This window comes from Pan paniscus, chromosome 10 (assembly GCF_029289425.2).
Source record: "Pan paniscus chromosome 10, NHGRI_mPanPan1-v2.0_pri, whole genome shotgun sequence".
Classification (NCBI taxonomy): Eukaryota; Metazoa; Chordata; class Mammalia; order Primates; family Hominidae; genus Pan; species Pan paniscus.
Genome location: NC_073259.2, coordinates 109,412,765 through 109,427,341, shown reverse-complemented (window position 1 = coordinate 109,427,341; position 14,577 = coordinate 109,412,765). Strand labels below are relative to the sequence as shown.

The window sequence follows — 14,577 nt, the reverse complement described above, 5'->3', positions numbered from 1 at the left end:
TGGATAACTGTGTTCCAATAAAGCCATATAAAAACAGGCCACAGGCTAGATTTAGTCCCTGAGCCATAGTTGGCCAACCCGTGTTTCACCCTGAGCAGGAAGGAAAGGCTCTGGCTTCATGAGAATGCACTGCTGAATGTTATCCCTGTTAACTAGGAAAGATGAATTTTGAATAGTGCAGAACTGACCAAAAAGTAGAAAATGGAAACATTCTAATTTTTAATAACCTTTTTGGGACATGGGAGTCTCTTAATAACTACTTTGGAGATGGAAAAGCATTTATCTACCCTATCAAAATCATAAAGAAGGAGCGTTACTGCTTAGTTGCAGCAGGATAAGCCTGAAGCTGAAGAGATAAGAGTAGAGGGGTGAATTGTGAAGTGTTGAGATAAAAGGAAATCTAAAAGCTGAAATCAATCAGTAATCACCAAGAGCCTCAGTGTGACAGGGCCCCACCAACACCAGAATTCACACAGACCTGCTGGACCCCGAATAAAGTTATTACCGTAGATGCAAGGCATTTATGTAGCCTGGGGAGAATATCCCCGGTTATGGTTCCTTGGATATTTTTAATTGTTCTCTCTATTTCTTCCTTGTTTTGAGGAAGGAAAGAGACAGGCTTTGTGATACACTCGGATTCTTTAGCTGATGTTCCTCCAGAGTCAGCTGGATCAGGGGTTCCCGGTTGTCCGCTGTCTGACAAACTCTTGCATGTATATTCCTTCTCTTCCTCATCCACACGCTCTAATTCCATGGCCTCAGGTTCTGGTAACTCAATTGCTTCAATTGTATCTATGTTTAATAAACAACAAAAGTCACCTTAAAGCAAATAATGAAACCACACAGTTGTGGTAAGCAGTTTTTCCCACCAACATCCAACTTCCGATAAAAAATATCTAATCAGCAACTGTGGGCAGGCAAGGTAAGTGCTGAGGAAAGAGCAGTAAATGAGAGGGCCATGGGTTTTGCTTTCTCACAGTTTAGAGTTTAAAGAGAGACAAATAAACTGCCGATTATAAAAGAACACAGAACTGCAAGTACAGGGTAATTGGGGAACACACTGGGAGGCTTGCGGGGCAGGAACATCTTAACCAAATAAAGCACCTCCCTTCATGAGCATGAAAATCCTAATGACAGCCAACTGCCCAGAGTCTTTGTCAGTTTCTGGTATGCGATTACAACAATTTTACAAGTTAGTGGGAATTCCTCTTTTCCAATCATCTGAAATAGCTGGTATAGGCTGAAATGATCTACCCCTTGAATGTTTGGTAAAACTTAGCCATAAAACAATCTGTGCCTGGTGTTTTCATCAGACGACTAACTGCAGATTGAATTTCTTTTTCTTTTCTTTTTTTTTTAGACAGAGTCTTGCTGTGTCACCCAGGCTGGAGTACAGTAGTGACATCTCAGCTTACCGCAACATCTGCCTCCTGGGTTCAAGCAGTTCTCATGCCTTAGCCTCCTGAGCAGTTGAGATTACAAGTGTGCACCACCATATCCAGCTAATTTTTTGTATATTTAGTAGAGACAGGGTTTCACTATGTTGACCAGGCTAGTCTCGACCTCCTGGCCTCAAGTGATCCACCTGCGTAGGCCTCCCAAAAGTGCTGGGATTACAGGTGTGAGCCACCGTGCCCCAACCTAACTGTGCATTCAATTCCTTTAATGGTTAGAAATCTATCTGGATTTTCTATTTTCTTCTAAAGTCAGTTTTTGTATTATATTTTTCTAAGAATTTGTACATCTCAGCCAAGTATTCACATTTATAAATACAAAGATACCTTTTCACTTAATTGTGACCCTTTTTAATTCCTAGTAATGTTTATTACATCTTCTATTTTTACAGATCAATCTTGTCAGGCATTTGCCAATTTATAATCTTTAAAAAATTTATTTTCTTTTTTTTTTTTAGACATAGGGTCTCACTCTGTCACCCAAGCTAGAAGGCAGTGGTGCTATGGTGATCATAGCTCACTGCAGCCAGCTCCTGGGCTCCACTGATCCTTCTGCCTTAGCCTTCCAAGTCGCTGGGATTACAGTTGTGAGCCACTGTCCCTGGCCCAATTTATAATCTTTTCAAATACTTACTTATTTTTAGCTTTGTTGATCTTTTCTATTGTATCCAGTTTATTTTTCACCAATTGCTGCTTTAATTTTTAATTACTTATTTTCTTACACTTTCTTTCCATTCATTGCGTACTGCTCTTTTCACAAAAGAAAGTGATAAAATGGCCGGGCGCGGTGGCTCACGCCTGTAATCCTAGCACTTTGGGAGGCCGAGACGGGCGGATCACGAGGTCAGGAGATCGAGACCATCTTGGCTAACACGGTGAAACCCCGTTTCTACTAAAAATACAAAAAATTAGCCGGGCGTGTTGGCGGGCGCCTGTAGTCCCAGCTACTTGGGAGGCTGAGGCAGGAGAATGGTGTGAACCTGGGAGGCGGAGCTTGCAGTGAGCCGAGATCGCGCCACTGCACTCCAACCTGGGAGACACAGCGAGACTCCGTCTCAAAAAAAAAAAAAAAAAAAAAAAAGTGATAAAATTGGATTTCTATATAAATAATCTACAGCTAACATTTTTTCACTAATACAATTTAGACTAGCCTTCTCTTTTGTTAAATAAAGTTTTCCAAGAATACTTAAACCATTTATTTTAGCCTCCCTCCTGACTCATTAACTGTCCATTGCTAGTAAGAGCAGACAAAGGGAATAAGTTGAACATCACCATCTTTAATTCATTATCATACACTATCCAAGAATAAGATGAAAAACTTGTTTAAGAAAGTTTAAGAAACTTACTTTCTTCGTTCTCAATTTTTCCCATTTGTTCTTCAAGAGTTTTGTGGTCAAAGTGGAATGCTTCTAACACTATCACTAGCAAACTGTTAAAAAAAAAAGTACACAGAGATGTTCATTTGATTATTAATATCACTGGATTATAAAAGGAGAGGAAATTTAAACACTAATAAACATTAAAATTATTTTTATTAGTATTTTTAATTTTAACAAGTATTAGCATAACCTTATTAATACAAGATAAAAGTAAATTGAGATTACAGAAAGACTAATTCAGAAAATATTTTTAAAATTACATTTAAAAAACAAAACAAAAATAAGAAGTTTGACCACACCTGACACCCAGTTTTTGATTGATCTGTCCCGTTTGTAAGACATGAATGAAATGTTTCAAGTAATACATATACGCTGACCAAGAGAGATGTTTGCAAATGGCTCCAATAATCTCTGTGGCAGCAGTGGTTATATTTTCATGCTGTAAAATAAATCAAGAACATCAATGCAGAACAAGTATTTGCTAATAAAATGCAAGGCTAACTCAGTATATTGAAAAAGTTAATAAGTTCTCAGTAATTACAGAAGAGAAAGAATGTCCAAACTATACTAATTTTTTCCCTCTAACCCTAGGAAAATATGCTATAGATTTAAAGGAATGACATCATTCTTTAAAGGCTATTAACATATTTTGGACTCTTTTCCACTCAGACCTCCCTGATAGGTTCAAGACTACAGAAAGCGAATGAAATAAATTCAATGTAGAAAAATCGACAAATGACAAAAACTATATATTGTGCTACTCAGCCCTCAAAAGTACATTGTGGGTGGTGGGGGTCGAGGGGAGGGAGATCATCGGAAAAATAGCTAATGCATGCTGGGCTTAATACCTAGGTGATGGGTTAGTAGGTACAGCAAACCACCACGGCACATGTTTACCTATGTAATAAACCTGCACATCCTGCACATGTACCCTGCAACTTTTATCAAAAAAAAAAAAAAGTACACTGCCTCAGAGACATCTCTTTCAGGCCATGATGAAAAACAGAGAGTGGATTTACCTTTAGACCTTAAACTAGAAAAGCAGGCAAAATACATGAAACGGACCAGGCGCGGTGGCACACGCCTGTAATCCCAGCACTTTGGGCGGCCGAGGCTGGTGGATCACGAGGTCAGGAGTTCAAGACCAGCCTGACCAACATGGTGAAACCCCATCTCTACTAAAAATACAAAAATTAGCTGGGCATGGTGGTGTGCACCTGTAATCCCAGCTACTCAGGAGGCTGTGGCAGGAGGATCACTTGATCCCGGGAGGCAGAGGTTGCAGTGAGCCAAGATTGTGCCACTGCACCCCACCCTAGGCGACAGAGTGAGACTGCGTCTCGGAAAAAAAAAAAAAAAAAAAAAAAATACATGAAACAACAGTTTCCAAATCTTGGATATCAACCACTACAGGCCAGTGATCTCTGAGAGAGAAAAGAAATAAATAAAGTGAGGCTTATAATTACCCCAATTTACTGTGTGGAGAGAACTGTTAAGTTGCAGCACAGGAAGAGAAACCCAAAAAGAGCCCAGTGGTCTTCCTGAGTTAGGAGACAGGGTTGAGGCTACGGTAGCTAGAGTCCACGGGGCACAGCACCAGAGAGGAGAGCTGCACAGAGGGAAGCTGCACAGAGCAAGCCCCCGGAGTCTTCGGCTGAGTACTGAGCAGTAAGCGTGAGTAAGGAAGACACGGGAAAAGAACCACAGAAGGGAACAGGCAAAACAATCATCAAAGACCATATAAGGTTGAGGCTAGTTCACAGTCCTATCAGCCAGAGTGAAATGCCTCATGCTACACAGGGCATTGGGCATTTAGGTACTTAGAATGGTAGTGTCTCAGTACCAGGGCCATATTAGTCATAAACTAAAGGCTGCTCCTGCCCTAAGAGAGCTTGAAAGCAAGACTCTAAAGAATTAGACTATTCACAAGTAACCTAACTGCACCTGAGAATAATTCTCAGGAATACTTAAAGACATCCAAATGTACCCAACACCCAGTAAGGTAAAATTCATAATGTCTGGCACCTAATAAGAAATTACAGCTGGGCATGGTGGTGCTTGCCTGTAGTCCCAGCTACTCGGGAGGCCAATGTGGGAGGATCACTTGAGAGTAGCCTGGGCAACAAAGTGAGAACCCCATCTCTACAAAAAAATAAATTAAAAATTAGCCAGGTGCAGTGGTGTACACCTGGAGTCCCAGGTACTTGGGAGGCAGAGGTAGGAGGATCATTTGAGTCCAGGAGTTTGAAGCTGCAGTGAGCTATGATCATACCACTGCACTTCAGCCTGGGAGACAGAGCGAGACACTGTGCAAGTTTTCTAACAGCCTTGGCAATAATTTATAAAATTCTCATATGGTTATAAGCAGTTGAAACATTAATATTTAGAAAAATAAAAGAAGTGAGAGAAAAATATGAGCATGTTAAGGAGAGACATGAAAGATATTTTAAAAAGATGAAATTGAACTTCTAGAGATAAAAAAGACAATTCTGAGAGGGAAGATATACTGGATGGGATTTACAGCAGATTAGACAATGCAGAAGAAAAGATTAGTGAACCTGAAGACAGAGCAACAGAAAAATGAAACAAAATGAAACCGAGAAAAAAAAAAGATGAAAAAAAAAAGCAAAACAATATAAAAGCCTCTGAGTTATGGAACAACTTCAAGTGACCTAATAATGTACACTGGAGTCTCCAAAGGCAAGAAGGGGACCCAAAAATATTAAAAGAAATAATATTTGAAAATTTCCAAGTTTGGCTGGGAACAGTGGCTCAACCCTGTAATCTCAACACTTTGGGAGGCCATGGTGGGTGGATCACTTGAGGTCAGGAGTTCGAGACCAGCCTGGAAAACATAATGAAACCCTGTCTCTACCAAAAATATAATAAAATCAGCCAAGAGTCAAGGTGTATAGCTGTAGTCCCAGTTACCAGAGAGGCTGAGGTAGGAGAATCACTTGAACCTGAGAGACAGAGGTTGCAGTAAGCAGAGATTGTGCCACTGCAGCCTGGGTGACAGAGTGACATTCTCACTCCAGCCTGGGTGACAGAGTGAGATTCTGTCTCAAAAAAAAAAAAAAAAAAAAAAAAAAGAAAAAGAAAATTTTCAAGTTTGATGCAAACTACATATCTACATATTCAAGGTCAATGAACCCCAAGCACAAGAATCATAAAAGAAATGACACTAAGGCACTCATAATCAAATGGCTTAAAACCAAAGGTAAAGAGATACATTTTTAAAAGCAGTTAAGAAAAAACTATGAAAAAAAATCCAGAAACTGTCTACAAGGGCCAGGCCATACAATAACAACAACAAACAAAAAACAAAACAAAACAAAAACAAAAAAACCCCAAACACATTACATTTGGGGGAACAAAGTTAAGAATAACTTCTCATTGGAAATAATACAAGCCAGAATACAGTTGAGCACCATCTTTAAAGTACTGGAAGGAAAAAACAAAAACAAAAAAAACAATAAACCTGTCAATCTAGAATTCTATACCCAGCAACATTACCTTGCAAAAACAAAGACAAGAAAAGACAAACAAAAGCTGCAAGAATCAATCACTAGCAGACCTGTACTAAAACTTAAGGGAAGTCCTCTTGTCAGAAATAAAATGAAGTCCAGGCACAGTGGCTCATGCCTGTAATCTCAGTACTTTGGAGGCTAGGGTGGGAGGGTTGCTTGAGGCCAGGTGTTTAAGACCAGCCTGAGCAACAAAGGAGACCCTGTCTCTCCAAAAAAAAACCCAAAAACTCACATACACACACAAAAAAACAAACAACAACAAAAAAATCCTCCTTTGTTTCCTGCCACAACAAATAAATAAGAAATTTTAAAAATATAATTTAAAGAAGAAAAATGATACCAGATCAATATTTGGATCTCCACAAAGAAACAAAGAGCACCAGAAACTACAAATATGTAAGCAAATATAAAAGACCTTTTCTTTATTTTCAAAGAGCTCCTTAAAAGATAATTGACTACTTAAAGTGAAAATGACAACAATGTACTGTGTGGTTTAAAATGAATGGAGAGGCAAAAACCTATGGCAAAAATCCCTCAATAACTAATAAGCCAATGGAGATAAAATAAAATCTCAAAAAGTACAATTAATCCAATAGAAAAAAGACAAAGAGAAAAAAAGAAAAAAATTGGGTCAAATGGAAAATAACAAGACTCAGATCTAAACACAACCTTATAAATAATCATATTAAATGTGAATGGTCTAAATACCAGTTAAAAGGTTGTTGGACTGGATAAAAAACAAGACCCAGTTAAAAGCTACCAATAAGAAACCAACTTTAAATGTAAACTCATAATTAGGTTAAAAATATAAGGCTAGAAAAGGATATACCAGCCGGGCGTGGTGGCTCACGCCTGTAATCCCAGCACCTTGGGAGGCTGAGGTGGGCAGATCACCTAAGGTCAGGAGTTAGAGACCAGCCTGGAGAATATGGCAAAACCCCATCTTTACTAAAACTACAAAAATTAGCTGGGCGTGGTGGCGGGCGCCTGTAATCCCAGCTACTCAGGAGGCTGAGGCAGGAGAATCACTGGAACCTGGGAGGTGGAGGTTGCAGTGAGCTGAGATCACGCTACTGCACTCCAGCCTAGGTGACAGAGTGAGATTCCATCTCAAAAAAAGGAGATACCATGTGAACATCAACCAAAGCTAAGTATACTTTATTTTTTTCCTGTCTACATACCATTCATATTTCAATGGCATCAAACAGTTAGGTTGTGCTTACTAGCTTTTAAACTAGAATATAAGGGAGCTATCTTTTAACTACTTAGGTAATTCTTTTAAACATTTTGAATATCCTGAAACAACAGAGGAAATCTATTATTGTATAAGGCCATGTAATCAACAGTATAAATTTAAGTCACAAATCCTGACATTACTACAGTTAGATTTGAATTTCTATGATCATTTAATACCACCTTTCATTAATCTTTTTTTTTTTCAAATAGTCTCGCTCTGTCACCCAGGCTGGAGTGTAGTGGCATGATCTCGGCTCACTGCAGCCTCTGCCTCCTGGGTTCAAATGATCCTCCTGCCTCAGCCTCCCGAGTAGCTGGGATTACAGGCATGCACCACCAGGCATGGCTAATTTTTATATTTTTGGTACACATGGGTTTTTGCCATGTTGGCCAGGCTGGTCTCAAACTCCTGACCTCAAGTGATCCACCTGCCTCGGCCTCCTAAAGTGCTGAGATTACAGGTGTGAGCCACTGCACTTGACCTCATTCATCTTTTTAATCAATAATTACTTATCTAGTCTTTACTATGTGCCAGGCACCATTCTAGGCACTGTGTAATATAAAGGTTAAAACAGCCCTAAGTTGGAATACCAGTTCCGACTCTGGGTGTCTCTGAGAAAGTTATACAACCTCACTTCTTCTCAGATTACTATCCTGTAAAATAGTAGTTGAAGAATAGTCCCTACCCTACTCCAGGGGGTTGAGTTGTTGTGAGAATGAAGCACTTGAAATAGTGCCTGGTATCTGGTATGGTGTTAATGATAACATACTATTTCATTTCATTTCTTGTAAATCATTTGCAAAAATAATGACTGCTGACTAGGGGAGTTAACCAGATTTAAGTCCTATGACACAAAAATAAAAGTATGCAATTTTAATAATGGGATAATTTCTAGGAGGAAGAATATTTTGCCCTCGGCTTTTGTGAGCTAATAATAGCAAAAACACAAATAATAGTCACCATTTATATAGCATTTACTATGTGTCAGGCACAGTTCTAAGAACTTTAGAACTATTCTAAACCTCTATGGTGATGACATCAACACAAACACCACCAACTCCATGTTTATTTTGGCAAAGTGTGTCATGGTATGGGAAGAGGGTCCTTGGTTTCTAGATCTAATGACCTACCTTGAGCATTTTCTCATCAAAAATTGGAGTCATGGCATAAGGCATGATGTAATTCTGAAGAGATTTAGAAGACAGAACAACTTTGCCTTCCATTAGTTGTTTTGCAAGTTTCTTCAAGGCTCTTGCTCTTCTGTGGATCTATGAGTAAGATAAAATATGAATTAGTTACCAAATAATCTCACCTACAACCAGCTCCATTTTAGTATCATATTCTCTTTTCATGAAAAGATTAAAGGAGTGGCCAGGTGCGGTGGCTCATGCCTGTAATCCCAGCACTTGGGAGGCCGAGATGGGCAGATCACCTGAGGTCGGGAGTTCAAGACCAGCCTGACCAACATGGAGAAAACCCCGTCTCTACTAAAACTACAAAATTAGGTGGGTGTGGTGGTGCATGCCTGTAATCCCAGCTACTCAGGAGGCTGAGGCAGGAGAATCACTTGAACCCTGGAGGCGGAGGTTACAGTGAGCAGAGTGCGCCATTGCACTCCAGCCTGGGCAACAAGAGCGAAGCTCCATCTCAAAAAAAAAAAAAAAAAAAGACAAAGATTAAGGAAGTGAAACACAGTCCATGTGTTACAAGAGCAAACACCTGTGCCTTGATTTGCTTTCAGAGATATAATCCATAGCATTTGTTTAACAATGGACCCAAAGCATTTACACTTCTTAGGAAAAGGCAGAGAAAAGCGACACTATTATTAACTGTGGTTTGTGATACCACCAAAGAAATTAGAATCCAGGAAATGATCATCTTAATACAAATTTCAATGATGATCATAAAGACCAAGGAAAGAGAAGCTTAAACCTTTTTGGAAAGTTAAAACATGTCTTTCCAAATGAGGTAGAACTGTTTGAAATATGTATGCTTATGTCGTAGGTAGGAAAAAGCAGAATTGTCTTCTACCTGAATGTGCTTCATGTTCTCAAAGAAGTCCATTTCTGGGTCATGGTAATGAGTAAGTTGTACCAAGTCTTTGAATTCCAGTTGGTTTGGAAAGGTTTGAATTAAACAGGAAAGTATCGTGGTATAATCCTGCTGAATACTCTGTAAATATGAAGTGGAGAAAAAACATTTTATTTTAAAAAGAATTTGTTTCTGAGATAATATGAGGAAACAGAAAAAAACATAAAATTTTAAAAAGTAAAATATTTCCACTGTTAAAAAAAAAAATCAAGATTGCTTGAGCCCAGGAGTTTGAGGACAGCCTGGACAACATGGTGAAATCCTGTCTCTACAAAAAATACAAAAATCAGCCAGGTGTGGTGGTGTACTCCAGCCTAGGCAACAAAGTGAGTCCCTGTCTCAAAAAAAACAAAAAAAACCTGACAGCTATATTAGATCCAAAGTGACTGGTGGCCAGGCATGGTGGCTCATGCCTGTAATCCCAGCAATTTGGGAGGCTGAGGCAGGTGGATCACTTGAGGTCAGGAGTTCGGGACCAGCTTGGCCAACATGGTGAAACCCCGTCTCTACTAAAAATACAAAAATTAGCTGGGCGTGGTGGCATGTGCCTGTAATCCTGGCTACTCTGGAGGCTGAGGCAGGAGAATCACTTGAACCCGGGAGGCGGAGGCTGCAGTGAGCCAAGATCACGCCACTGCAGTCCAGCCTGGGCAACAGAGCTAGACTCCGTCTCAAAAACAAAAAACAAAAAAAACAAAAAAAAGTGCTCTCCTTTCTAGACCCACTCCCATTAAAAGTCTGGTGACTATTTACTCAACCAAGTATTCTCATTAAATGCACTAAGCCTGACTACTTTTCTATACAACAGTAGCAAACATGGGAAAACAAAACAAAACACAGCCTCAGACAGTAGTGCCTAAAACACAAAGTTATATACCTCTGTCTGGCTCTTCAGACCTTTTCTCAATTTCTCCAGGAGTGAACGGTGGATGATTTCTCTATAGTCTTTCTCTGTGACATTCAAGGCAGCTAGCTTTTTGATGATACTCATCAGGCACATGCTGGCATTATCACTTAAACTCATATCTCCTAACTGCAAAAAAGAGAAATAAAAAAGAAATTATTCTCTGTAATAACTACAATATGGAATATTACTTCCCAGTGCAAGCATCTACAAAATTCTGTCACTGTGCTTGTAAAAATGCCTACTAAGCAAGTTCCCACAAATATTTCAAACCTAAGGGAGAACCAAATGTTCTGTGAGGAATATAATACTGTAAATGGCTGAAAAACCACGCTTCCCAAGAAGTGTCATTTAATTTCAGGCAGCACTATGAAATGTCCTTGTTAATTAGTTTTACTTCCCAAAGCAGGCAGTCTAAAAGGTTCACTAAAGCCAGTTTTCAATAATCAGTATCAGGTCATTACTGAAAATGACAGAATTGGCTGCTCCAGAGTTTGTGGTTTGAAGAATGTCGAAGTGAGTGTAGGGAAGGTATCCTTGACTCAGCCAGCCAGGCAGCGACTTAGAATTTTTTGTGCTGAATTTTGGCATGATTATGAAGAATGAGTATAAAACGGGGAGATTATTTTTTCATATATTATGTAATCCTTAATATTAGATGAATAACTATAAAATGCCACAAAGAGATCACTGATGCCACTACATGATTAACAATAATCAAAGGTTTCATTTTCTGCATTTTTGGATTTTAATTTAGTTCAGCAACATAGCACTTAATATATTCCAAACACTTTTTAATTCTCTTATAACTTCAATAAAAAAGGGATAATTTTCAATTAGTATAGTTGCATGTTTAAAAATTGACATAATTGACACACCATAAAATTCACCCTTTTAAAAAATTTACTATTTGGCTGGGTGCGGTGGCCCACACCTATAATCCCAGCACTTTGGGAGGCCAAGATGGGCGGATCACCTGAGGTCAGAAGTTCGAGACTAGCCTGGCCAACATGGTGAAACCTCGTCTCTAATAAAATGCAAAAATTGGGTGGGTGTGGTGGCGTGCCCCTGTAATCCCAGCTACTATTCGGGAGACTGAGGTGGGAGAATTGGTTGAACCTGGCGGCAGAGGCTGCAGTGAACCAAGATCGCATCACTGCACTCTAGCCTGGGTGACAGAACGAGATCCTGTCTCCAAAAAAAAATTTACAATTCAGTGGTTTTAAGTATATTCATGAGGTTGTGTGATCATCACCACTAATTCCAGAACATTTTCATCACTCCCAAAAGAAACCCTATACCCATTAGAAATCATGCCCCATTCCTCCCTTTCTGCAGCCTTTAGTGACCTAATGTACTTCATCTCTATGGATTTCCCTATTCTAATACATAACTTCTTGATTTTTTTCAAAATGCTTTCATATGTATTATTTTATTCACAATATTTGCCTTTTAAATCATGAGAATAACTGTTTTGCCAGACATAAGATTCTTCATCTAAAAGAAATTTAATCCTAAAAACCTTTGTCCCCCCTCAAAAAACAAATTTAAAGATCAAGTCACTGTATTAGGCAGCCGTATTACCAAAATAATAAAAAATAATTTAAAAATTTTGCTATAATAACCTACCTCTAGATTATAGAAACAATTATGCATAACTGGAATTAGGTAGTTAACATCCACAATTTGCGTTTCTTTAATATAAGAGGTGATGGTCTGGAAAGTCTCAAAGCGAACGTCGAAGTTGATATCATCAAGATGTCTTTGATCGAAGGCGTTAAGCTATAAGAAATGCCATTGAAATTATATAAAAGAAGGCATATAAATCTTCAGTAAACAAAAATGATAATACTTTTGAAGCCAAAGAGAAACCCTTCTTTCTTACCTTGACAACATCAGTAATATATTTTAACCCACTCTCAAAATCAGAAAGAGTCTGAAAGGAAAGAAAACAGTGTATTTATCAGTGAATAAAACTTTAACTTTTCTGCCCTCCTCCCCTCAGCTACCTGTCCCCATTCAAATTCATATAAAAACATCACCCTGGCATGAAGAAAGCCCCTAATATGGTTTACAAGTCATAATTACATTTTTTTAAAAAGGGTGATTTGGAGTAAAAATGAATAGTACAGACCTCAAAAACCGTACAAAGCAATTTTCTTGACAATTTGTTCTTAATAACTGAGAAAAGTTTTGCTATAGGCTTGAGGAAGCTTGTAGGGTCCACACAATGCTTTAACAAGTTTTGTACTGTCACCAGAATATCAACCTCTGTATCCTTGAGAAGAAATAATCAGAGAAATCATATTTCAGTAAGTTATAAACTGGTCAACTTATACTTTAATATATTATAGCACAGAAAACAATTGTGAATAAGATGTAAAAGTAGTAATTGGAAAAATTATTTTATCGTCTTTTAAAAGTTTTTAGCATTTTAATTTAATGTAAAACCCATAAGAATGTGTGAACCAGTTTCTTCCGTTAATTCTAATAAGCAATATATGTAGTTTTGAAACATAATTTCTTCTATTGTCTAATCAAAAAAGATACAAGAAAATGAGCTTGCTGAAGTACAGTCGTCCCTCAGTATCCAAGGGGGACTGGTTCCAGGACCCCAAAAAATACCAAACTCCAAGGATGTTTAAGTCCCTTATATAAAATGGCATGGTATTTGCATATCACCCACACACACCCTTCTGTATATTTTAAGTCACCTCTAAATTACTTATAATACCCAATACAATGTAAATGCTATGTAAATAGTTGTTATACTGCATTTTTAAAATTTGTATTATTTTTATTTTTTATTTTTATTTTATTTATATATTTTTTGAGATGGAGTCTCACTCTGTTGTCCAGTCTGGAGTGCAGTGGCATGATCTCAGCTCACCACAACCTCCACCTCCTGGGTTCAAGCGATTCTCCTGCCTCAGCCTTCTGAGTAGCTGGGAATACAGACATACGCCACCACGCCAGGCTAATTTTTTTATTTTTAGTAGAAACAGGGTTTCACTATGTTGGCCACCCTGGTCTTGAACTCCTGACCTCGTGATCTGCCCGCCTCGGCCTCCCAAAGTGCGGGGATTACAGGCGTGAGCCACCGTGCCCTGCCAGTTAAAGTTTCTATCATTTTTATAATTATATTGTTATTTCTCCAAATATTTTCATCTATGATTGGTTGAATCCACATATGTGGAAATGTGAATACAGAGGGCCAACTGTATACATTTCTGGTTGTCTACAGATCTGTAGTCTTCTAAATTGAACAACTATGTGGGGAGAAATGTTTAGTATCACTACTGAGGTCTGACAAATGAGCTTGAGCCACTGGAGGACTCCTAATTAAGATTGAACTAGGGTTTGAAAATCGTATCAGGAACACTTAGCTGTGTCTGAATATTAAAAGTCTGATTTTTATTCTGTTTTGCCACTGTGATCTACAATTAAGATTATATAATGAGGCCGGGCGCGATGGCTCATGCCTGTAATCCCAGCACTTTGGGAGGCCGAGGCGGGCAGATCACCCGAGGTCAGGAGTTTCAGGCCAGCCTGGCCAACACGGTGAAACCCCATCCCTACTAAAAATACAAAAAAATTAGCTGGGCGTGGTGGCAGGCACCTGTAGTCCCAGCTACTTGGGAGGCTGAGGCAGGAGAATTGCTTGAACCCAGGAGGTGGAGGTTGCAGTGAGCCGAGATTGTGCCACTGCACTCCAGCCTGGAGGACAAGAGTGAAACTCCATCTCAAAAAAAAAAAAAAAAAAAGATTACACAATGCACTTCTTGGGTTCCAGGCTTGTTAGAGAAAGAAAAACCCCTGAAATGAATCAGAAGCTAAACAAGGGAAATAAAGGGGCTAGTACTTTGTTGTTGTAGATGACGATGTCTCTGCTTTCTTGCCTGCCCCCATTCCTAGTGTCTGTCCCAATCTTTTCCCTCTATTTCTAATTTTTTTTATGTCTATATAAAGTATTTTAAGTTCC

At 38.8% G+C, this 14,577-nt stretch overlaps 1 protein-coding gene across 1 annotated transcript in view; it reads right to left on the bottom strand.

Moving 5' to 3' along the window:
• UTP20 (UTP20 small subunit processome component) overlaps window positions 1-14,577 on the bottom strand; it is a 107,821-nt gene that overhangs the window by 30,720 nt on the left and 62,524 nt on the right. Inside the window, exons 33-41 of the mRNA XM_003832597.4 lie at window positions 12,730-12,873; window positions 12,481-12,531; window positions 12,225-12,377; window positions 10,569-10,724; window positions 9,632-9,772; window positions 8,731-8,868; window positions 3,133-3,272; window positions 2,801-2,883; window positions 506-792 (exon numbers count right to left, since the gene is read on the bottom strand). Coding sequence (XP_003832645.3) covers window positions 506-792; window positions 2,801-2,883; window positions 3,133-3,272; window positions 8,731-8,868; window positions 9,632-9,772; window positions 10,569-10,724; window positions 12,225-12,377; window positions 12,481-12,531; window positions 12,730-12,873 — 1,293 coding nt within the window. The remainder of the gene's footprint in view (window positions 1-505; window positions 793-2,800; window positions 2,884-3,132; window positions 3,273-8,730; window positions 8,869-9,631; window positions 9,773-10,568; window positions 10,725-12,224; window positions 12,378-12,480; window positions 12,532-12,729; window positions 12,874-14,577) is intronic.